The sequence below is a fragment of the Chelonia mydas genome, chromosome 20 (assembly GCF_015237465.2).
Source record: "Chelonia mydas isolate rCheMyd1 chromosome 20, rCheMyd1.pri.v2, whole genome shotgun sequence".
NCBI classification, from domain to species: Eukaryota; Metazoa; Chordata; order Testudines; family Cheloniidae; genus Chelonia; species Chelonia mydas.
This window is the reverse complement of record NC_051260.2, coordinates 16218122-16242214: the sequence shown is the minus strand read 5'-3', so window position 1 is coordinate 16242214 and position 24093 is coordinate 16218122. Positions and strand designations below refer to the sequence as shown.

The 24093-nt window shown below is 50.2% G+C and overlaps 1 protein-coding gene across 18 annotated transcripts in view; it reads left to right on the top strand.

Annotated features, from left to right (window-relative positions):
- CACNA1A (calcium voltage-gated channel subunit alpha1 A) overlaps window positions 1–24093 on the top strand; it is a 157322-nt gene that overhangs the window by 14252 nt on the left and 118977 nt on the right. For all 18 annotated transcript variants that reach the window (XM_037887956.2, XM_043532900.1, XM_043532892.1 and 15 more), the window contains exons 2-3: window positions 20411–20516; window positions 23013–23152. In XM_037887956.2, the coding sequence (XP_037743884.2) occupies window positions 20411–20516; window positions 23013–23152 (246 nt within the window). The remainder of the gene's footprint in view (window positions 1–20410; window positions 20517–23012; window positions 23153–24093) is intronic.

Here is a 24093-nt window from a genome sequence, read left to right as displayed (position 1 = left end):
GCCTCTGAGTCTTACAACAAGGCTGATCCAAGTGCTGGGGGTGCAGCTTTTCCTAGGAGTAGGGGAGGTTCATGGGGCCTCAGGTTCCATCAGGAACAACTTGCGCAGCTGCCCCTTTCTCCAAAGTAGAAGATATGGGGGTGGCGGGGGGCGGATGTAGCTCCAGTGTTTAAAAGTTACCTGTCAAGAGGAGAGAACTCACCATCTCTAGCTACCCCTTTCCCCGTCTTTTTCCAGGATGAGCAGGAGATGCAGCCACCTGCTCTAGCCACAGAGTGAGCAGCAGGGTGTGGGCTGGGGAGACGGATGCAACATTTTTGTCACTAGTCCCCCCACTCCCCTCCTTTCAGCCCCCACCCCCGAATGTCCGTACATGGGAGCAGGATTCCTTTACAAAATGGAGACTACGAACCAGCTCTCAGTGTCCCCATTAGCTTTGCTGCTCTAGGGGCTGCGTTGCAATGAAGCTAGCAGGGGTTGCGTCCCTTTTTCCGACACGCTTTTGCTTCGGTGGCTTTCTCTCTCTCGCTCTCTTTGTTGTTGTTGGTTTGAAGGTAACAACTCACTCCGTGTCGCTGCATTTCACACGAGTCTCCAGGCATCGTGCATTGCCTTGCCGCAGCTGTTCCAGTCCCTGCAGTGCGAGTGAGGAGTGTCAGTCATGGTTAGTATACTGGCACAGCAAGCCCTGGTGTGGAAGAAGGCGCTTTTCTTCCAGAGGAACTGTGAGTTTGCCTGAGCGCACCCTGATGGGAAGCTGGCCGGAGGGCAGGCTCGCGAAAGGGCAGTACAGTCCCTGCAGCAGGCTCACTGGTGGATAGTAGTTTGGACCCTCTGCAAGATGGGCTGATTCCAGGGTGTGTGGATATTTCCCTGAATATTTGCATAGGAATAGAATCGGGGTGATTCTGGTTTGGATCTGGCAAAACCTGAGGGGCTGGTTCTGCAATGACCCAGCAGCACTGTGGCAAGAGGAAGGCTGGTGCTGTGGCTTGGGGCCCCACGGCAGGGTTTGTGAGAGTGGGGTTCAAGCCTCTGTGCTATCTCGGGCATCATATGTAATCTTGGGCAAGTCACTTAGGTCCATATCCTCAAAGCTATTTAAGCAGCCAACTCCCATTTATTTCAGTGAAGCCTAAATATTTTTGAGGATCTGGGCCTTCACCTCTCTGCACCTGATTTCTCCATGGGGGGGGGTAAGAGTACTGCCTTACCTCAGGGGGCACTGTGATGATAAAGGCATTAGAGATTGGGAGGTGCTCGGATAGGATGGTAATAGGGGTTAGGTTTAGGCCTGGGCTCCTTTTTCTCAGATCCTCCAACAACTTGGGAGCTTGAGAAAAATTATTCCAGTTTAGCGCTCCCCCGCCCCTCCTATATGGGGTTGCCAGCGCTGGCATTAAACTTGATGGGACCCAAGGCGGAAGCCCGAACCGCACCACATGGCCTCAAAGCGCGAGCCCCACTGCCCAGGGCCAAAGCCCGAGCCACATTGCCTGGGGCCAAAGCCAAAGCCTGAGGGCTTCAGCCCTGGATGGCGAGGCTCAGGCTTTGTTTTTAGCCACTCCACCTTGGCAGTGTGGCTTGGGCTTTGTCTCCCCTGCCCAGGGCGGCGGGGCTCGGGTGGGCTCAGGGTTTGGTCCCCCCTCCTGGGGTCGTGTAGTAATTTTTGTTGTCAGATGTGGGTCATGGTGCAATGAAGTTTGAGAACTCCTGCTACAGACTGCTGTGGTCGAGTGGTCTGAGCGTCTGATTAGAAGTCAGGACTTCTGGGACCTAGATTTGAAAGAGAGCTGTGCTCCAACTTTTCAGAAGACTGTGGCATGTGAGCTCTCAGCTCTTTAGAAAACGTAGCCCCTTATTTTGGTGCCGCAGTGGAAGAGGCAAATGTTTGAAATTCTGGCCCTTGATCAGTCTGTACCTCAGTTTCCCCATTTGTAAAATGGGGAAATAATTATACAGATCAGCCTCCCAGGAGCCTAGACAGGATTGATTGGTCAATGTTGGCAAAGCATAAAAATGCTACATAACGGCCAAGAGGCAAGTTGAGCAACCTCAATGTGTTAGTGAAGTCAGGATTAGTCCCTAGGTTCTGTCATGTTGTGTCTCCTCCCTTAATTCACTTGTCACATACTGTAATAGAGTCTGTAATATGGACTGAAGGCTGATGAGGCAAGCTTAAGGACAAGCAATGGTTGTCGTAACGCCGTAACTGCTGCTTATTGTGCTAATAATAATTGTCTCATTGTATTACCATGATTATTATTACGGTAGCACCCAGGAGCCTCAGTCATGGCCCAGGACCTCAGGGGGCTGGGCGCTGTATGTTATTTATTAGGTGTATTACGGTAGCACCAAGGAGCCTCAGTCCTGGGCCAGGACCCATTGGGCTGTGTGTTGAACAAACTCAGAACATAATAGTCCTCCCCCCATCGGTTTGCTGCATCCCGTTGCGGTCTCTTCTCTTGTGCGTAGATTGCAAGTTCTTAGTGGCAGGGACCCTCTTTCCATTATGCATGTCCAACATCTAGCACAGCAGAGTCTTGATACTTGACTGGGGTCTGTAGTTGCTACTGCAGTATAAATTATCATAAGACCCTGGACGGTGATTCAGGAGATCTGGGTTTCATTCCTGATCCTGCCGCTGACTTCCTATGTGACCTCAGGTGAGTCAGTTCTCCCTGCCTCAGTTTCTCCATTTGTAAAATGGGGTTAAAGTGTTCCTCTACTTCACAGGGGTTGGGGGTTGTGAGGATAAGTTCATTAAAGTCTGCAAGGTGTTCCGATAAAATGGTGAGCAGGGCCAGATAAGTACATAGCCGGCAGGCTGGCCACACGCCACTGTCCTGACTCCCAAGCCTGTCCCAAATATACTCCCCTCACACCAGTGTGGCTCTGCTTTTGGTAGCATTACTTGAGGTTGACAGGACCACATCTCCTGTGATTTCTGTCACCCTGCTGAGTGGTCGCTTGAGACAGGTTTTGTTGCTTTCTTCTCAAGCAAGTTTCTAAAGTTCAGGGTATCAGTTCCATGAGATGCTAATTTTGGCATAAAGGTCTTGCCTGCCAGCTGCCTTCAGGGGAGATCCTGGGTTCCATGTGCCATATCCCTTTGGGTCACTGACCTTTAGTCCCGATCCTGAAGTCAGCCCAGAATCTATGGGATCAGACAGAGGGTGGTGAGGGCAGCGATTTAAATGGCTGGATGGACAGCCCTGGTGCTGAATTATCCACAGAAGAGGTAGTGTGGGTGTGGCAATGCCACCTACACACACACACTCCCCCCTGCCCATGTGCGTCAGCTGCGCTCTAGAGTGAGAGGGGAGTTCAGTCTCACCAGCTCATTCACAACCTGGCCTCTTTACCAGGACACCAAACAGGAGAGTTGATGTGGTTACTTTTGTGACATGGAGCATCCCTGTCCCACTGAGAACCGTACTGGGACCCACCATGCTCATTTCACACAGGCCACCCAGCCCATGTCAGATGCGTGGTCAGCTTCAGGCACTGCTGACCAGGGCTGGATTCACACTGGTACCCTTGTGGCGGAAAGCTCCATCTGCCATTCTCTTGAGCCAGCCAGGCCCTCAGGCTGGAAATCTTTTACGGTCTGTGGATATTGTAGACTAAGGAAAAAGCAAATGGGGTTGTCAGAGCAGAGAGAAGGGAGGTAATAGTAACGGAATGAGACAGTTCTGAGCGGAGGAGAATGGCTGTATGGGTTTGGGTGTTGTTCATTGCTGCACTTTACTAATTCGTAATAATAATTAATAATCTCTCTCACATACACAGAGACCACGCAGATTCCCCCCAGGCTAAGTCCTCCAAGAGCAACACTTCTCCTTTCTCTTCTGCCTCTCTCCCAGGGATCTCAAAGCACTTTCCTAATGAGCTGGTCACACACTCTGGTTAATTAGTGCCTGGCATCTCTTGATTGGCTGTCCTGGGATGCTTGCACATGTTGACATGTAGTGCCAGGTATGGGAAGCTGAACTGCTGCCGAGTGTCCTGCATTGGGAAAAAACAGCTTCCCTGCCGCCCCTTTGTCTGCCTTTGGGGCTGGGTTACAACAGAAGGAGTTATGTGAAAGGGTGTGTGCAGTCTGTTTCTGTGTGCCGGTGTATGAGGTGGATGCGTGTTATCCTGTGTATGTATATGAAATTTGTGTGTGTCTAGGTGTTTGAGGTGTCTCTGTGTGTAGGTGCATGGGGTGCACGTGTGTTTAGGATTTTGTGTTTCCATGTCTGGATGCCTAAGACAGATGTGTATCTCTTTCTAGGTGCATTGGGGTGTGTGTATCTATGGGTGTTTCCATGTCTACGTTTAGGAGGTGTTGCAGTGTCGAGGAATATGTGCTTCTGGGTCTAGGTGTATGCGGTGGGGCTGGGGCTGGGGAGGTTCTGTCTGTAGCTGTACTGGGCATATGTATATGGGATTTTTCCATATCTAGGTGTACGCAGTGTTACTGTGTCTGGGGCTGTGTAAGTTTTCCTCTGTACGTATATGAGGGTTTTTTTCCAGGTACATATTTCATTTTTTGTTAGCAAAAAGGACACAGATTGGGAGTGTAACAAAATATAAGGTACAACAATACCACAGGAACATCTGACCATCAAAGATACTGCACTATGAAAAGAGCCATCGGGGTGGTGCAGTGATGACTGTCTGGGAACAGGTCAGTCATAGACATCTGAAACTCAGATCTGCTGTCCCAGCTTGCTTCATTGTACGTGGCATCTATTGAATTCTGAAGGCTGTTTGTTTCAGTGTCTACGTTGTGTAAGTGTCTAGGGGCTCAGTAACCACAACTGGGGCCATATTTTCACACAAGTCCAGCACCCAAGCAGCTCCTGTTGTTATTGTGTGTGTGTGTGTGTGTGTGTGTGTTCGTTCTCTATTCTCAGTGGGAGCTGCTGGGTACTGAGCTCTTTAGAAAACTTGGCACTAGGTTGCATGGGGTTTGTGTGTGTATGTTGTGGTGTATGTTGGGGTATGCAAGAATCTGTGTCTAGAGGCACTTGTGTAAATGTGTACACATTTTCTGGTGTGTATGTGAGTGTGTGTCTATGTTTAGGTGGATTTTCTAGTATGTGCATATATATATGTCTGTATGTGAGTGATGGACAGCCCTGGTGCTGAATTATCCACAGAAGAGGTAGTGTGGGCGTGGCAGTGTTGGGTGTATTTCTTGGTATGCATGTGTCTGTGCAATGTATTTTTTGGTTGGTGTTGACTCTGGGTATGTCTACACTGCAATTAAAAAATGCGGCGGGCCCATGCCAGCTGACTCGGGCTCTTGAGGCTTGGCCTAAGGGGCTGTTTAATTGTGATGTAGGCGTTCCGGCTTGGAGTGGATCAACACTCTAAGGTCGGAGGGTCCCAGAGCTCAGGCTGCAGCCTGAGCCCAAACATCTGCACTGAAAGTAAACAGTACCTAAGCCTGCTCCCCGCAAGCCCAAGTCAATTGGCACAGGCCAGCTGCAGGTGTCTAGTTGCAGTGTAGACATCCCCTCTGTGTCAAGGTGTAATCTCATGGTGCTCATGTGGTCTGTGTACACACCGCTCAGGTTCCATTTTATGTCAGGCCCGCATTTACCCCAGCTGCCCACTAGCCTGGAGTTGTGTTCATCTGTTGTTCCTGACAGTGCGGTAGTTATAAAGATCTGTATTTCACATTTCCTTTAGCTCTGTTTAAAAGAGGTGAGCCCCCAGGAGGCAGACTGAGAGCTCCCTGTGCATATGTCGTAGGTGAACCCATTAGCCTGCTTGTTGGATGTGTAATTGTGAAGGACAGAATTTGTGTGCAGCCTCCTAGGTGTGTTACCAGGCCTGTTGTGTGACTGGATGGCAGATGTTGAGTACACTGTGGTAATTGTGAGATGTGGGGTTTGGTTTTGGGTGGAGTATGTTTCTGTTAAACATGGTGACAGCTGAGTACTGGTGCACCGCGTATTGTTACACGCTGTGGGCTGAGAATTTGCGTGTCTATAGATTTCTCTAATAAATGACCATTGTCTGTAGGGGGAAGTGTGTGTGTGTGTGTGTGTGTGTGTCTGAAATTCAGTAACACACCTTTGGAGAGGGTGAAGGGAAGAGGAACATGCATATGGATTTCAGTACCTCATTAGTGGTTGTAGGGGCTGATGCATTTGTAGGTGCCTTGGTATTGTTTGCGCAGTGGATTGTCTCCATACCTGTAGTGAGTGGGTGTAGGTTTCCATAGTACCCTCTGGTGTTTAAGGGTGATGGTAGCAAGGAGGGTGTACACAGGTAAGGATACGTATAGATTTCTGGTCACCTGAGGACATGGGAAGAAGAGGCTGCAGACGTCGGTCAGCCATTTTTTTGTGGACAATAAAATGGATTAAAAAGTGAAGCAAGAAGCATTCCACTTAATCCTAGTGCAAATTTACTAGCCAAGTTTGTGTCATGTCATCTTTTGAGGATAACAGCCTACTGCTGCCACTAGCTAATGGTACTACTCCCTTGCTCAAGTGGCCTTTGCTACAAGTCTGATTGTTGTAAGTTCAAACATTGCTGATGACCCATGTGTCTGGTTAACGACTAGTGGAGCCATCTGTTCTTCTGAGTAAAATCTGGGTCTGAAATACAACCATAAAGATTGGTGCACAGAGCCAGGGCCTTGCCTTGGAAGTGGTTTCCGATTTTCTTAAAGGATTCACTGTTATTACATTTTACACTTTTGCGCGAATTGGTCTGAGGCATTTTTTGCCCTTTTTTTAAGCACTTTGATTTCCAAAGTGAAGTCGATCTGGGATTAGCTCACACTGGGGTCTGATTGTTACGCTAGTTAAAATAAAATGCCATAATCTGTAGACTGAGGGCAAAAGTTTCAAAAGCACTTGAAGGATTTAGGAGCCTAAGGCTCACTTTCAAAAATGGTTTAGGCACTTAACAGCCTAAGTCTTTGAAAGTCAATGGGACGTAGGTGCCGAGTGCCTGTCCCTTCTGAAAATGGGACTTGGCCATCTAAATCACTTAGGCCTTGCAATGCTGAACAGAGCAAAAGCTGAATACCGTTTAAACCCTGGGCCTGAGACTCCTAACTGGAGGTAGTTGGGAATTCTTCAACGAAAAGCTTTTCTGCTGGAAAATGCCAGTTCATCAAAACCAAAACATTTTGTGAGAACATATTGGACACTACAGAATGAAACCACCATCCCAGAATAGCCAGTAGCGAGGGGTTAGGGCAGTGGGCAATCCAGCGTCAAATCACTGCTCTGAACCAGTCCCTTTCAGTCTCTCCTGTTGGAGCTGTTCTGCTTTATATAAGTAATTAAGTTTTCATTGATAGAGACTGACTGTACAACCTTAGGGTGAGGGTAATCATATGGGAGATCTAAGTTCTAGCCTCTGGTCTAAATCAGACAGACTAGGAACTTGAACCATTGTCTCCATCCCATATAGGTGTTCTAACCACAGGGCTATTGGCTACTGAAGGAAGTGAGCCCCTTTCTCTATGGCTTTTCATGCAAAGTTCGGAAAAGTTCGGAAAGGTCTTGGTTTTGTCCTGACACAGAAGGAAAACAATTTCTGAAACTTGGACATTTTCTCTGAAAGGGAATTCCTGTTTTCTAGCCAGCCCTCTTCCGAAGTCACTTTGGTGCTTTTGTAAATGTTACTCTGTAACTTCTTTGGAACAGGGATTGTCTCATGATGTGTCCCTCACAGTGTGACACTGTGACTGGGGCTTGACACATCCCATAGATAGACAATAAATAAAGTGCAAAATTGGAATTGATGAGAACCTCTCACACACACAGTCCAAACCCTTCACAGTGCAGTAGGGTTTCTCACGTCCTGTCTCAAACTTCAGTGTTCTGTATGGCTGTTAAACAGCGGCCGTGTCTCAGGTGTCTGAGGTGGCTGAGTGGTCCCTGTGTGAGCACGTGGGGATCCAAGGTGCTAGAGAAACAGAAGATGCTGTCTTAGCTTTTAAATAGGTAGCTGTAGCCCCCCTGCTCGGGGCCAGTGGTTAGAAACATAACGGACCTGGCCTGTGCAAGTCTAACTCCCCTTGAAGCCAGCACCAATGCTGGCCTGGCATTTTTACATATGACATAACTGCCCTCTCATTTACACTGGTGTAAATCAGGAGAATCCCACTGAAGCCAGTGGGCTAACATGGGGTAAAACTGGGCATGAGGGGAGAATCAGGGTCGCAGTCCCCAGAGAGAGGCCCCTTCCTATCTAGTCCAGCTGCTGTAGAATTGCTCCCGCTGGTATACTTGCTAGTGGTTGGTTGAATATTTCAGCCCTGATCTGTGTTTTTAATAAAAGGATCATGGCCCTGGCCGGCATATTCATCTTGCTCTCCAGCAATCCCTCTGTGTGTGCTTCCAAGACAAGAGAGCTGGCGCAGTGATTTCTTATGGGAACGGAACAAAAGAACCACCCCCTCCGCAGGCATCGGGGATGCAGGTAGCCTCCCTCTTTCTCTGCCCTGTTTGCAGGGTGTGTGTCGCTCTCTCGCTCACTGACGTGAAGGTGCTGTGCACAAATGACCCACCCGGCCTGTGTCCACGTGCCACATCCATGGGTGGATCATCTTCCCTGTAATAGCCATGAATAATTAATCCTTTGCACTTTTGTGGTGCCTTCCTTCTGCGGAGCTGTAGCCTGTTGACCTCAAAACAGGCCTGTTTCCACAAACAGCAGCTGATCCTTCCTCCTCACCTGAGCCCAGTTCTACACTTTCTTCTCTCTTCCCGTGATCTCACTGTGATCAGCTGAAGCCGTGGAGCTAGTGCTTTAAACTGGAGTCAGTTCTGTGTGTGTGTGTGTGTGTGTGTGTGTGTGTGGGCGGGGGGGGGTGTTCTCACTGAGGGGTCCCCACTTTTGCAGTTAGTGTGAATTTACTCCCCCCTCACCCTGTCCAGTAGCACTGTTCCCCAATAGTTGAGTGGTAGGGCGGGTAGTTGAATAGGCTACTGTGTGTAGAGTTGGTTAGTTTGGACAGTGGCCCCCATTTTTAACCACCTTGTCTTGCTGTTTCAGTGGGAGAGTTTGTTTGTAGACCCAGAGCTCCCGGCTGGGCACATTTTAGGGAATCAGAATAAATACAAAATAAATAAATAAACATGGTTCTGGCTAGAACATCTTACTACCCCCTCCAGCAGTTCCAGCAGATGTGGTGAGAGTGTAGGCTAGTGGTTAGAGCTGGGCCTAGGGTGTCAGGACCCCTGGTTTATATTTCTGGTTCTAAGAGAAGGCTTGGCCTAGTGATTGGGGCAAGAGGGGATTGGAAATTGGGGGTTTCTGCCCACCTCTGAGAGAGGAGTGGGGGTCTAATGCAGAGACTAGGAGCCAGGATTCCTGGGTTCTGTTCCTGGCTTGTCATTCTATCCTTGTGAAATAATTTTAGGTTCTAGATGATAGAGTCTGTTAAGGTATGAGAGAAGGGAGGGCCTCTTTGAGGCCTTTCAGTTAATATCTTTTCTTAACATTTCAGTGACAAGCCTGATCCAAAGCCCACTGAAGTCAATGGAATGACTCACTTTGGCTTCAGCTGACTTTAGCTCACAACATGTCTTTCGTTCTGAACTCAAACCCCAGCCGCCTAGCATTAGCGCAGGAGAACCAGAGACTGAAACCCACTAAAGACACACACGGTGAAACTCGCCCCCTGAGCGGAGAGACTCGCAGACGCAGTGATAACCAGATGGGCTTGTGCAGATTCTCCTGATGCTAGCAGCCTAGCAGGGTGTTAGCCGCACAGAGAAAGATGTTTTATCTGTGAGTACGTGACTTTTCTCTTGAGAGGTTCTCTTTAGTTTAATCTGAGTAGGAGATGCTGTGATACACACACAAAAATCCAAGCCCAAACCAGCATACCTCTGCATGACAAAGGTCCATTTGTTGTGTGTGTCATCAGGGGTGAAGAATGAACAGCCCCTCAGGACCAGTGGTCTGGGGCACCATTTCCCTCCTTTATTCTCTTTTCAAGAGGCCATCAGGTTTATGTGTTTCCGCATGGGGTGCTTCTCATAAAAGGGGAAAGGCTGGCAGCCGGAAGAGAGAGACACAGTGCAGAGGCAGGGGAGGGGGTGGTTCTCTTTGGATAGCTTGGAATCTCAGTTGCAAAGCGCACGGGAGGGCATCTCTGATCCTTTGGGGCTCAGGAGGAGGGTGTCAACCCCATGTGCCCAGGGAATAACAGATGTTCATGAGGAAAAGCTGTGTGGTGATCCTGAGCTAACCTAGAGGGAAAAGGGAGCAGAAATTGGCTTTAATTGTAGCTGTGGGTTGTGTGGCACGAGTAGATTTTGTCTTGCACTGGGCGGGCGGGGGGTGCAGGGGCTGTCTCTGCCCTTCCCTCTGACTCCCGTGGGGAGGGATTGTCTCTTGTCACTGTCCTGCTCTCTTTGCCTGTGCCCAGCACCAGTGGCAGGCTAGTCTTCTCTCACTGTCCCTGATCCATATGTCTCCTTGTCTCTCTGTTGCAGACACATTGGAACATTCCCTGGGATCTAGGACCAGCTCTTACTCCTGAGGTTGCTTAATATGAGCCTGACCTGTCTAGCTAGCTATGTGATGCCCATCCCCATGGTATCTAGGCCCCTTCCTATTGTACAGCAGCAGGCCCGTGTACCTTGGTGGCTCGGCCCCCGCCCCCTCCATATGTTACCCCCGTAGGAAAACAAGGCCAGGAATCTCCTGCCGTTGGCCCCTGACCCGCAGGGAACCTGATGACGTGGTTGGTTTCCTCTTTGCGTGGCAGAGGTGTGTGCCCTCTGGTTAATCCCAGCAGCGGCTTCTGTGTAACTCTCCCCGGGGTCCCGCTGTAAACGAGGATCTTTGATCTCGGCTGGGTTCCTCCTAGTTAAATATTTCATCACGAAGGAATCCAGGCTGTGATACCGCGGCTTGTTTGATAGTGAAATTAATGAGAGGGAGACAGTTGTAGGCATCACACGTGATCTGGCAGGAGCTTTTCCTCTGCAGCCAGCAGCCATGGGGTGAGCCTTCTTCCTCTTTCCACTACTTCCCTCTCTTCTTCTTCTGCTGTCTCCTCCTCTTGCTTTCTCTCCCTCTCTTCCATCTCTGTTTCCATTCTCTCTCCTCCTCCCCCCATTCCCTCTTTCCATTATGTGCTCCCTCTCTCAATTCTTTTTTCTTTCTTCTATCTTCTCTCTCTCTCTCTCCTGCCTCTTTCTCTTCTCCAGCCCTTTCCCCCAGTCTCTCATTTTCTCTCCCCTCACACACTTTTAGGCTGCTTTCGGGGATCTGGTGATTCTCCTACTACAGCCAGCGGCAGCCAACTTTGCACTGCATCATCCTCTGCAGTCCGTACACCCCGATAAAATCCACCCATGCGGGTTGATCCAGCCAGGCCTGGCCATTTCCTCACTCCTCCAGTGGGCAGATATTTCCCTCTGTCATTCCCTCTTCTCTCTGATTAAATCTCTTCCTGACCCCACTCCACTTGGAGCCACAGGACAGCCTCTGAGAAGTTGGAACTAACTGTCCTCATAATAGGCAGCACGACAGCAGTCTTCCCAGCCTTGTGAACACCCAGAGGTGGGAATTAGGCCAACAGGCAGGGGCTGCTGCCTAATCCCATGTGGTCTGCAACCTAAGCAGAGTTGAGTCCACACAATATGTGGATGGGAAACCTCCAAGGTAAACCCAAGTGCTGATGTTTTTTATGTTTCATTAAGGCCTGGTGCTGGAATTCTGTCCGATCCCATGGCACTTACCCCCCTAGAAGAGACAAGGGTGTTATCTCTGGTGTCTTGGGCATTTTGGGAGGTTACCTTCTGCCTGAAATTTCCATGTTGTTTCAGTTGCACATGGGGGATTCTTTTTAATTTCCTGACCTAAATTATTACATAACTTTGCTTTGTGACTGTTACAAAGCTGCCATGTCCCATTTCAGAGGTGGCTGCCTCTCAGTGCTGGGCAGATGATCTCTGTGCAGTATTGCTGTGCAGCTGTGAAAAAGGTGCAGCATCCCGGAAGTGGGTGCATGCCAGTGCTGGTTGAACTGCTATATAGGAACAGATCCCCAGCTGGTATAAATCATTGTAGCTCCATTGACTTAAACAAAGCTCTGCTGATTTACCCAGTCTGGGGATGTGGCCATAATCTGGAAAGTGCTTTCAGAAGCAAGACGTTATATAAATGTAAATTATTATCATTTATTTATTAATCTGAAGTAAGTGACCTAGCCATGGTGCAGAGACGTTGTATGGGGACTTAATCATAGCATTTGTAAGGCCAGAAGCATAGAGAGTGGAATTAAGAGGCACAGGCAAGAAAGGAAAGAGGTTTTTTTTGGACGTCATTTGCAGTTAGATGAAGAGCTGATGAGACATGGGTGGGGGGTGATGCTGAGAGCAGGAGCTGCAGAGGGGAAGGCTCTTGCACTGAGATTGGATGGACTGAACAGAGGCCAGTACAGGATAACTGGAGGAAGCGGGGAGGGGAGTAGAGGGAGATTGAGGCAGGCTGTACTAGGCTGTGGGAGCTGTGGAAGAGAAGGCACTGGGGAAACTGGGTGGAGAAACAGGATAGAGGCTGGGAAGTGAGGGGAGGGTGAGGGTATGTCTTCACAGCAGAGTTAGCCAGGCCAGAGTTAGTCTGAGTGCCCAGGGTAGCCTAGTCTGTGAGTGGCGTTATTTGAGGACGGAGGTGCTGTGGTACCCTGGGGAAGGCAGGCTGAGGAGCTGGAACTAGGGGCATTTGCTTGATAAGCAGCCTGGGATGAGTTATCTGTCATCGGAATGGCACCAAGTAATTGCTGAGCACACTGGTTAAAAAAGCCTTCTGCCTGAAAATGTGCAATTGCAGTAATGCCTTGGCTCGAGTGCATGTTCCATGTTCTCCGCTCCTAGAGCTCATGTGCTGAGCGCTGCGTGATAGGACCTGGCTGCCTCTCTCCCTCCTCTTAGCTGGAGGAGGTCTGGATTCAGCTTCGACGAGCTCGGAAACTGCAGTGCCAGAGAAAAGCAACTGAAATTGTCCTGCCAATTAAAAGTGTGTATGCGGCCGGGGGGAGCATAGAGCCAAAGGACGAGCGCTTAGTGCCACTCAGACCAGCTGCCACGGCTGTCCTCGCAGCCGGGCTGCCCTCGCGAGCTCAGCTGCCCCCGAGCACAAAGGGGTAAGCAGGAAACAAACCTGCCACCACATCCCAAAGCACCAGGGTTTGGGGTGGCCTTTCCTGCCCCAAATCAGAACAGCCACTTCCAAGGCACCGAAGCTGTGCCTCTTCTCCATGGACACCCCCAGACCTCCCATGCAGCAGCAGTGAAAGGGCGTGTGATAGGGATGTGCTCTCCCGCTTCGGGAGCCCCCTTTAACGCATCTGTCTGTCTATCAATCTATGTGTCTATCCATCTATCTTTCCCCATCTCCTCCCCCTCCCTCCCTTGCTCGATAAGAACCTTTCAGTGGAGTAGTGGCACCAGCAGGCCTGTGCACAGCCCCTGGCTGTGACGTTAATAGACCTCTTCTCTGGGGATGCATTTGGCGCAAACCTGGACTCACTTCCCTTCCCTCACCCACCTTATTCACTCAGCACCATCCAGGAATCCTGTGACTAGCCCTGGGTCACTCCGCTTGTTCCCCATCTGATCACAGACCTTGTATTTTCCATTCCTTTATGAGGCCTAATAATGAGGCCACTTTCCTCCCCAGACTGTAATGCTGAAGAAGGAGGCCTGGTTAGTCAGAGCCTGGAAATTCCTCTCCACCTGCAGGAAGGCAGTGGGTTCCAATGGTGAGAGCAGGGAGCTGGGAGGCAGGACCCCTGGGCTCATTTCCTGACTCTGGGAGGGGAGTGTGTTCTGGTGGTGAGAGCAGGGGGATTGGGAGGGAGGACTCCAGTCACTCGACCGGTCTAGTGATTACAGGGGTGGAACTGGGAGCTGGGGCTTTGTTCTTAGTGATGCTTTGTGTGAAATTGGGGGTGAGTTTCTTCCCTTCTCTGTAGAATGGGGATAATGACGCTGACCCATACGGCGGGGGGCAGCGATGCTGATGTTAGTAGCTCACTCCGAGATCTGCAGATCAGATTTGGGGTATGTTTGAATCCTAAACAGCACAGGGCAGCTGATTGGCCACGCTGTGCTTTGGAGGTGGCTGTGGCTTTGATCACCAAAGCCTCCCCAGTGAGCATGAGGAAGGAGATAGTCACGGGGCAGTCTCGGTCCCATTTCCGGAGGCCTGTAGTTCAGGTCACGGAGCTGCTACACATTTGGCACCAGCGGCTGGTTCCATCTCCTCTCCAGGAGCCTGAGTACCAGCCAGTGCTTGTGCAGGAACTTGAGTTCTTGCCAAATTATTGCTGTGGGGGTTGAAACATACATTTCAGCAGGATCTGTGTGGAGCGGAGAGACCTGGTGCTAGCAATGCACATTTCTGCACCAGGCAGGCACTCAGCCACAGGCACTGACTGGGGGTGGGTGGGGAGGAGAGCGGGAGGGGCCCAGCCCCAGAGGAACAGCCCCTCAGGACCAGTGGTCGGGGGCACCATTTCCCTCCTTTATTCTCTTTTCAAGAGGCCATCAGGTTTATGTGTTTCCTCATGGGGTGCTTCTCATAAAAGGGGAAAGGCTGGCAGCCGGAAGAGAGAGACACAGTGCAGAGGCAGGGGAGGGGGTGGCTCTCTTTGGATAGCTTGGAATCTCAGTTGCAAAGCGCACGGGAGGGCATCTCTGATCCTTTGGGGCTCAGGAGAAGGGTGTCAACCCCATGTGCCCAGGGAATAACAGATGTTCATGAGGAAAAGCTGTGTGGTGATCCTGAGTTAACCTAGAGGGAAAAGGGAGCAGAAATTGGCTTTAATTGTGTGAATCCTAGGAGGGTTGGGAGTAAATGTAGCTACCCATTAACTTGTCTTCTCGTCTCTTCTCATTTTGGAGAACCACGCTCTTTTTGGGCCCAACCCAACCCTGTTCCCAGTGGGGTACTTAACTCAACACCAGGGATGAGGTTGACCAAATATCTCTGGGTCAGAGTAACATTCTCCAATGCAGAAAGACAGACCCAATGCCCCCTCTCTCTCCTGCTTGTCTGCCCTCTCCCTCCTGCTCTCTCCTGAGAGACTTCCTGGTTCGGGACAGCTCAGCAGAGGAGGAGGAAGACATCACAGCTTCAGCCTTGCCCAAACTGATGTTAATTTCACCTCTAGTTCTCTGGTTCCCAGGGGAACTTTGCAGGAAGGGTGGAGATCTCTGAGACAAGTTGCTGGTTCCCTGTCGTCCCATCTCCTTGGCCCTGTCAGAATCCAATCAAAACCTTGGAAGAGTGACAAATGGCTGTAATGGCAGAGAGCTCCAAGGGGTCACTGTAGCCCTGATCAGGCCACAGGGGCACTTTGATGCAGCGAACCCTCTTATCCCCACAGACCTGGCTTCAAACTGGGGAGCAGCGTGAAATGATCAGCAGTTGCGGAAGACCTGAGTAGAAACTATGGATGGGGTTGTTTGAAGCTAGACTCTGCAGGGTGGTGCTGTCCTATTGATTAAACTCCTGGGACAGCTGCCAGTTGCCTCTAGGATTGAATCAATACCGTTTGCAAAAGTAAAAGCTTCTTGGTGGAGACATAAAATATTTGAGTTTATTTTTTAATGACAAAACTTACAGATGGATCTTCGCTGAGACAACTCTCTCTGCTGCGTGCCAAGGGGATGAGGGGGAACAGGGTGGGGAGGGGGCGCCCAAAGCTGTCACCCATGGAACCCCAAAAGGCCTCAAAGAGTTAATTATCCTGACTTTGGAGCCGAAGAACAGCTGAGGAAAAAGAATTCAGAGTCACAAGTGGGGAAGGGGTGGGAGTTTCCAGCAGTGATTTTCAATGAGGCAGAGGTAGAATGATATGTGGGGAGGAGAGGGGGGGCTGTTCGCTCTAGTGCTTACAGTGCGGGAGTGCCTTGCGGAGATACAAAATTTGTATCCCGCATCTAATCCGTGATCTGCAAACATGCTTCGTGGATATAAAGTGGATAGCTGCAGATTTGCAGGGCTCTAGAGATGGGTTGGCAGGACAGGGAGGAGGCTGGTGCTGGGTGAGTGGAGAGTGATGGGAAAGGAGGAGAGAGATGCTGTTCCAAATGGCTGGAGCTGCAGAGAAGAAGGTTCCTGCACCAGCAGTGCGGAGTTTGGCTGGAAGGACCCAGCAAAGGGCAGGTACCTGAAGAGGAGGATAGAGAGACTCAAGGTCAGGTGGATGGAGTAAGACCATAGGGTGTGGACTACAACCTTGGTGCTGAAATGAACTGGGACCTGTGGAGCCTTAGAAGGGCTGTATGCTAGGCTGACGCAGGGCATGAGGCTGGAAGGCTGGAGGTTAGGGAGGCTGGAGAGCAGGGAGCTCAATCCCAGTGCTTGGGGTGGTGGCAATGGGCACAGGGGGAGCAAGGACCCCAGGAGACATTGTGCAGTTAGCCAAGCCACGGGGCAATATTCAGCCCTCAGCAGTAGGGCTGGCAACTCTGGAACCTAATAGCACAGTTTGGTAGCAAGGGAGGCTGTGGCAGGCAGGGGCTCTCTGACCTGGGAGGCGAAGCCAGGGATGAAGCTCTGTTTTTCTCCTGATGTTGTAAATTTCTCCCTCCGCCCTCAGAATTAAGACCTTCAGGGTATGTCTATACTGTAATTAGCCACCCACAGCTGGCCCATTTCAGCTGACTCGGGCTCAGGGGCTGTTTAATTGCAGTGTAGATGTTCGGGCTCGGCCTGAAGCCCGGGCTCTAGGACCCAGCAAGGTGGGAGCCTGGCCTGAAAACACATCCAAAGCAAAGCAAAACTCTCCCTTGCAGGGTCACAGGGCCAAGCCGAGCAGAGCAGCTCAGTGAGGAGCTAGCCCTGGTGCTGAAATAGGCTCCTGCACAGAGGAGCTGCCCTCGTTGAATACTGTTATACTGCAGTTTCTCAGGCCTCTCTGCCTGTGGGAATGTTGGCTGCTTGCTCTGTGTTTGCTGTTACAGTTTGGTTTGTGTGTAACATCTCAGCTCTATATTGTCGCAGCAAAAGGAAGTGATTTTCCCAAGTCAGGATAACAGCAAGGAGTCCTGGTTCCAAGTTCCCTGCTCTAACCACGAGAGCCCACTTCGCTCCCAGCTGGGAATGCAGCCCAGGAGTCTTTGCTTCCAGATCCCTGCTCTAACCACTAGTCAAGTGGTTCTCTACTTTTTATATACAGTGGCTCTGTGTTTCAAGAGAAAAAGATTTCAGGACTCTCCCCCGCAATCCTCTCTCCTAGCCAAAAAGACAGGGAGGATGGTCATGACCCCTCTGAACCTATTAGCAACCACCTGGCTGAAAACCCTAGACCTTGCTGCTGTCTTAACAAGCCACTTGCGGTGCTTGTCAGCTGTTGTACTCCTCACGTCTTCCAGTTAATGTGTCAAATACAATTCAGCGGCTTCATACAGGAGTTTCATTTCTTTTAAAGGCTAAGCTGCTTTGATTTTTTTTAATTAAAAATAGAAAAGGAACTTTGTTTGTGTGTGAGTGTTAGTGAGTGAGTGAGAAGACCTGTTCCCCTCACCCATGGAGTGCAACTGGGGTGAATATATTTTTTAAAATGTCTGTGTGTGATATCTGTCTAATGCAGACTTTTAAAAATATGTTGTAAGGGTGACTAGAAGTAACCCCAGAGAGCAATCAGAGCCAATACATGTTGTATGTGGCACAGTCCCGTAGAGTGGTGTTGTCACGTGATTAGAATAGGGAGGCAGGACTGCTGGGTTCTAGTCCCAGCTTTAGGAGAGGAGGAGTATATGAAAGGGGCTGACCAAAACAGTCCCTCCAGGAAATGCTACTTAGAGAGGGAAAACTTATGGGACTTAACAACAGAGAGGACTTGCAAAGTGCGGCCTGGGATAGTTTGTGCCCTAAGTGATGTCTAATGGCACAGGAAGGATTCATTTTGGGGAGTGGGATCTAGCGGTTAGGGTGGGGGGAGGGGGCTGGGAGTCAGGACTCCTGGGTTCTTCCGCGGGATCTGGAAGGGAGTGGGTTCTCCTGGCTAGAGCAGAGGAGACTGGGACTCAGGAGTCTGGGGTTCTCTTCCTGGTTCTGCCACATAGGCAGATCACATCCCTTTCTGTACAATGGTGATAACAACACCAACCCCCCTCTGGGAGGGTTTAGTTAATTCCTAGCTCAGTAAGGTGCATTACTAGACCATTGTGGGATTAACTTTGGTTGTTACTAGCGTTCTTCCCACATACCTATCCCCCAGCACCCACCTTCAGAAGCGGACTCATTTTCCCCCAAGACACAGACCTAATCTTACTTATCCCTCTCCATTGGCCAGTACAAACCAAGCAATCCGGCTCCCTTTTCCCACGAGCTCCTCCGAACCCCTCCCTGGATGGAAGGGTGTCCCTCTGCATCGTAGACAATGAAGGGCGCGGGGTGTGAAGACTGAAGAGGAGGAGAAATCTGGTGGCACAATTGAGTGACTAACCCATTCTGGGAAGGAGCGTGGCGTGGGAGTGGGGGTGTGCTGTTGGGGAACAGAGCTCAGGGTGTTTGTTTAATGCAAAAGATTTAACTGATCCACAGAACTGGATGGCTCTGACTTTCACCTTCCTTCTCCCTCCCTCTGTGTCTCTTGCCCTGCATGTTCCTAGCCCTCTCTCCTCTGACTTCTCCGGTGTCGGATCTGCTCCCACAGGCCACTGATTCAGGCTTCTTTCCCCCACAAACCAATCGATGAACAGGAAGGGCCTGCAGCAAGCTCCAGTTCTCAGCAGCGGACAGTGCTAGTGCTGGGAGAAGGGGCACACGGAAGTCCAAGCTTCCAGGCCCCCGCCCCCCGCCGCGAACTGGGCCAGCCCCAGCTGTTCAGCATATTCCAACAGCTCTGCTTTCTTCCCAGTGTTTAGGTCAATTGCTGAGATCAGTTTAACCCCTTTTATGTGGAGGCGCAGCGTTGGATGGGGCTTGAAAGGGGACCTAAGACAGGGAACTAGAGACACATGCATGCTGCATCCCAAGCATGCTCAGAAGCTTCCCTAGATAAGGTTCTGAACCCCACACCTACCCTCTTGCAGAGGGAGCAAAAACATGTGGGGAGGGGAAGTGATTTGCTCATGGTCACACAGTGAGTCAGTGGCAGAGCCAGGAATGGAGTTCAGTTTCCTGCTCTGACCCCTAGATTACCCTCCCAGAGTCAGGTACAGACCCCGTCTCCCCTGGGCTTCAGCTGCGAGTTCATGCTTCCTATAGCGAACCTTTAGCCACCCCCGATCCACTCACTGGGCCAGATTCTGACCACAGCTCTGCCCATATAAATCCCGAATAACACCACCGATGTCAGTGGGGCTACTCCAGATTTATATTGGTATAAACTGAAAGCAGAATTTGGCTCATTGCCCATCATTAAGGCGAAGATTTAGTCACGGGTACTTTTAGTAAAAGTCATGGACAGGTCACGGACGAGCAACAAAAATTCATAGCCCATGACCAGTCCATGACTTTTACTATAAATACCCCGACTAAAACTTAGCAGATCCTGAGACCCTGAGGTGCCGCGGCTCTGGGGGACTCCAGGACATGCTGCCCTGGGGGACCCCAGGGACTGACAGCTAGCCCCAGTACTGGCAGTGGGGGCTGACTGCCCCCAGTCACCCTCTGCTCAGAGGCCCCAGGGACCGCTGCTCTGACGGCCTTCCAGGTGGCCGTGACCTCTGTGACAGACTGTCAGCCTTAGCCATCATGTCTGAAAAGTACTCACCCTTGTCTGCTTTGGCAGCTGAGGCATTATGGGATAGCTGCCTGGATTGTCCCAGAATGCACTGGTTGTAGGCATGGCTATGCAGTAGGGAAGGTGTGGTTGTGTCAGAAAAATAGGACTCTGGGTGATGTTAGCAGAATACAGCAAAACTTGGTTGCACCAAACACGGTTGAACTGCATAATGGCTTATTAACAGTATCAGATGCTCTTAACTATGGTGCTTTGCTCTCACACGCACAAAGTTAAACTGACCAACAGCAGAGCTGGGCTCGCCTCCCCTTCCTGGGCTGTCAGCAAGGAGTGGCGGAGTTGTCCCCCCTGCCGCACAGAGTGAGGATCATCAATCAGGGTGAAGCAGGCGGAGTCTTAGGATTAGGACCCTGTGGAGTGGTCCAACGATCTGTCCGTGGGGAGAGTTCATTGGGTTGCATGGAACAGTGAGATAAGCTAGGGAGAGGTCTGGGGCTGGGTGGATCAGGGCTCTGGAGACTTCATCTGCCCCTGCAGCTGATTCCGGGAACTGGGGAGACATGGGTATTTCTGACTGCAGACACCCTTGGACAGACATGATCCTGCACAGACAGCAGCGCCCTTGAGAGAGCGGGATTCCCGTCGTCGAGGCATAGGGGCCCTCCTTGCTCCCAGCACTCACAGGGGGCCACCCCAAGAGCTGAGCTTTCCTTGACTCTGCTGCACTCCTTTTGAATACATGATTTTAGCTACTATCATAGCAAACTGCATTGTTCTTGCTCTGGAGCAGCACCTGCCTGATGAAGACAAGACCCCGATGTCAGAACGACTGGTGAGTGTGGGCCTCTCTTTCTTTCTTATCTGGATTTATCTAAGTTCTCCAATACTTAGTGTGATGTGTTCCCCCCGGGATGCTACCCGGAACTGGAGTGCCACCGAGCCCCTTGGCCTACCAGCCTGGGCTCCCTCTCACACTGCAGTGCTGTGACAAGCTGCAAAGCCGTCCAGCCTGCACTTTCACCAACATACATACAGGTGGGGACACACCCAGCCACATTTACATGCAGGCTCTCTGACCACCCCCTGCACAGGAAGGCTACAGCTAAGGCAACTCCCAGCTCCCCAGATGCGCACCCACTCTGGAGTATGTAACCGAAAATTATGCCATCTTGTGCTGCACAGGGAACTGTACAGCGTAAGCTCATAAAATTCGCCCCCTCTCTCAATGTGGAGAGGAATATTCAACAACCTTTGCCCCGATCTATGATTCCCATACTCACTAGTTTAGATAAAGCAAAAACAAGTTTATTAACTACAAAAGATGGATTTTAAGTGATTATAAGGGATATCAAACAGATGTAAGCAGATTACCTAGCAAATAAACAAAAACGCAAACTAAACTTAATATACTAGATAGATTGGATATGAATAGCAGATTCTCACCCTAAGAGATGATACAAGTAGGTTGCAGATTCTTAAGGGGCAAGCTGCACTTGCTTTACAGCTTGGAATCCCCAGGTGTTTCATTCACATGCTAGAAATCCCTTTAGCCTGGGTCCAGCTCTTCCCTCAGTTCAGTCTTTGTTCCTCGGCTGTTTCCAGGAGTTTTCCTGTGTGGGGAGTGAAGGCCACCTGATGATGTCACTCCCTGCCTTATATAGCTTTTGCATATGGCAGGAGCCCTTTGTTTCAAAGCTTGGTTCCCAAACCAGTGTATGGAAAAATACTGACATCCCAAGATGGAGTCCAGCATTATGTAGTCTGATCACATGTCCTTGTAGAGTTATAGCAACCATTACTCACAGGCTGTTTGGAGTGTTCTCAGGAAGGCTCATCACCAGGTGGGACATAAGGCAGGGGTTCTCAAACTGGGGGTCAGGACCCCTCGGGGGGTCACGAGGTTATTACATGGGGGGTTGTGAGCTGTCAGACCCCACCCCAAGCCCTGCTTTGCCTCCAGCATTTATAATGGTGTTAAATATATTAAAAAGTGTTTTTAATTTATAAGGGGGGTTGCACTCAGAGGCTTGCTGTGTGGAAGGGGTCACCAGTACAAATGTTTGAGAACCACTCTCCTAAGGCCTATCGTTTTGCCTAATGGCCCATTGCCCTGAATAGGCCCTTCCCCACCCACTATCTAGGCTGAAAGCATCTTCTCTAGTGGGCGTTACCCCGATGTAACTACATTTGAAATACAGATACACAGTCAATATTCATAACTTCAGATACAAAAAAAGATATATGCATACAAATAAGATAGTCATATTCAGAAAATCATAAATTTTCCAATGAAACCTCCCATGACCTATCTTGCGTACAATGCATCATAATTATGTCATAATCGTATCCCAACATCACTGTGAAGAATATGGGGTGCAGTGCCACGCTTAGGTCTTATGTATGTTGGGAAATTGACCAGAATAACTCCCCATCTGGACGCTTTTATTCCGGAATATATTTGTCCACACATGGAGTTATTCCTGAATAGCTATTGCATTTTAAATTCACACCCTATGTTATTCTGGGATAATTTCCTCATGCAGCTGAGCCCTTGGACCTCTGCACCACAGTGGGCTGCCTTTACATCGCCCTTTCTAGCTGTCCTCTTCACGTCCTGCTTTCTGCCTTTACGCTGGGAGCTGGGACAGTGGCACATGCCTCCCACACAACTGCTTCAGTTCCCTTGTCCCACCGGACCCTGGCTGTGTTATCTCTGCAGCAGCTTGTCCTAGATTCCTCCCTACTCAGGCCATGAAAATCTGAGCCAGCCTGGAATGCCTGGAAAGTGACAACAGTTTCCATTCCACTGGATTTGGGGCTTCTAGGAATCTTGGGGGTGGATTTTTGGTAATCTGTCTGTCTGTCTATCTCCATTCACCCCTTTCTCTCTTTTTGTACCCCAGACCATGCAGAGCTGAAACGAAACTGTTTTCTTGGAATTATTTTCACATCCATTCTGACATTCACGCCACCCCCTCTCGGACAGAACCTCTTCTCTGTGGGAAGAGAGTGTAGTCTAGTAGTCAGAGCACAGAGAACCAGGGACTTCTGGGCTCTGTTCCTGCTCTGGGAAGAGAATGTGATCTAGTGGTTAGAGCCAGGTTCTGAGAACCAGGACCCCTCTGTTTCCTCCCTGCCGCTTCACCATGGTGTGGCCTGAGGCAAGTCCCTTCCCTTCTCTGTGCTTCAGTTTCCCCACATCTCACAGTGGCTTGTGAGGTTTCATGAATGGCCCTCAAGTGCTTTGAGGCCCTCTAGAAGCCCCATGGATTGTTACTGTTTTCATTATATTCACTGTCTGCATTTCCCTGCCCCCTCTCTCCCCCAGGATGACACAGAACCATATTTCATCGGAATCTTTTGTTTCGAGGCTGGAATTAAAATCATCGCCTTAGGGTTTGCTTTCCACAAAGGCTCCTATCTGAGGAATGGATGGAATGTGATGGACTTCGTGGTGGTTCTCACAGGGTGAGTAGCTGTTTTTTACCCTCTCCATCTGTGTGTTGGTCACTTGCAGACCAGGGTACAAACTTTCTTGAACTGGGGGGAGGTAGCTTGGGCTAGTGGTTGTCTGGTGGCTAAAGCAGTCCGACGAGGAGTCAGGACACCTGGGTTCGATTCCCAGATTAGAAGGAAGTGATTAGAGTGGCCGACAGGCAGTTGGGACTCCTGGGTTCTGTTCTCATCTCTGCCTCCGTCCATATGGCCTTGGGCAGATCTGTGCGTCTCACTTTCCCCAAGCGGTTGTGAGGGTTAATGTGTGGATGGTGTTTTAGAAGCGGGAGAGTGGGACAGAAGGGCTCAGTGGCTTTATTAAAGCCTGGGGCTTTGTGCGATGGGTGGAGCCGGCCTGGCTGCCACGCTGCAGATTCACTCTAGTCAGGTCCCCAGTGCTTCGTATCCCTGCTGCTTTGCAACCTGCTTTGGTAGTTCTAGGGCTGTGGAACAATAGCCTCTCTCTGCTGGTGCTGAGACGTTATTACTGCTGGGGTGGCTGGAGCTAGAGACCTTCCATTCATCAGAGATCCCTGGTCCTAATGAGTGCTGGGACCCCCTTTCAGCAGGCCTCGTTTGCCAAGAGAACCCCACTGAGAGCTTGCAGAAGTTCTCTGCAGTTTAACTTCCCCATAGCTTCCTGCTTCTGTCCCTCTGTCAGTGCCCCTCCGCGGGGGCTGTGGAATGAAGGCTGATGTGTGCTGGAGTTGTTTCTCCATCTTTGAGCCTGTCGCACTTGTTCACCTAGTATTTCTCTGGGTTTGTCTGCTGGGCAGCTCTTGTGTTTGGATAACTCCTGGAGAAATAACGTTGTGTTTCCATTGTGTTGGCTTGTGTCAGTTTCACTCTCGAGTTCTGCATGATGGTCGCCTGCTGGGAATTTTTTCTTCTCTCCATTCTTGAATATATAAAGT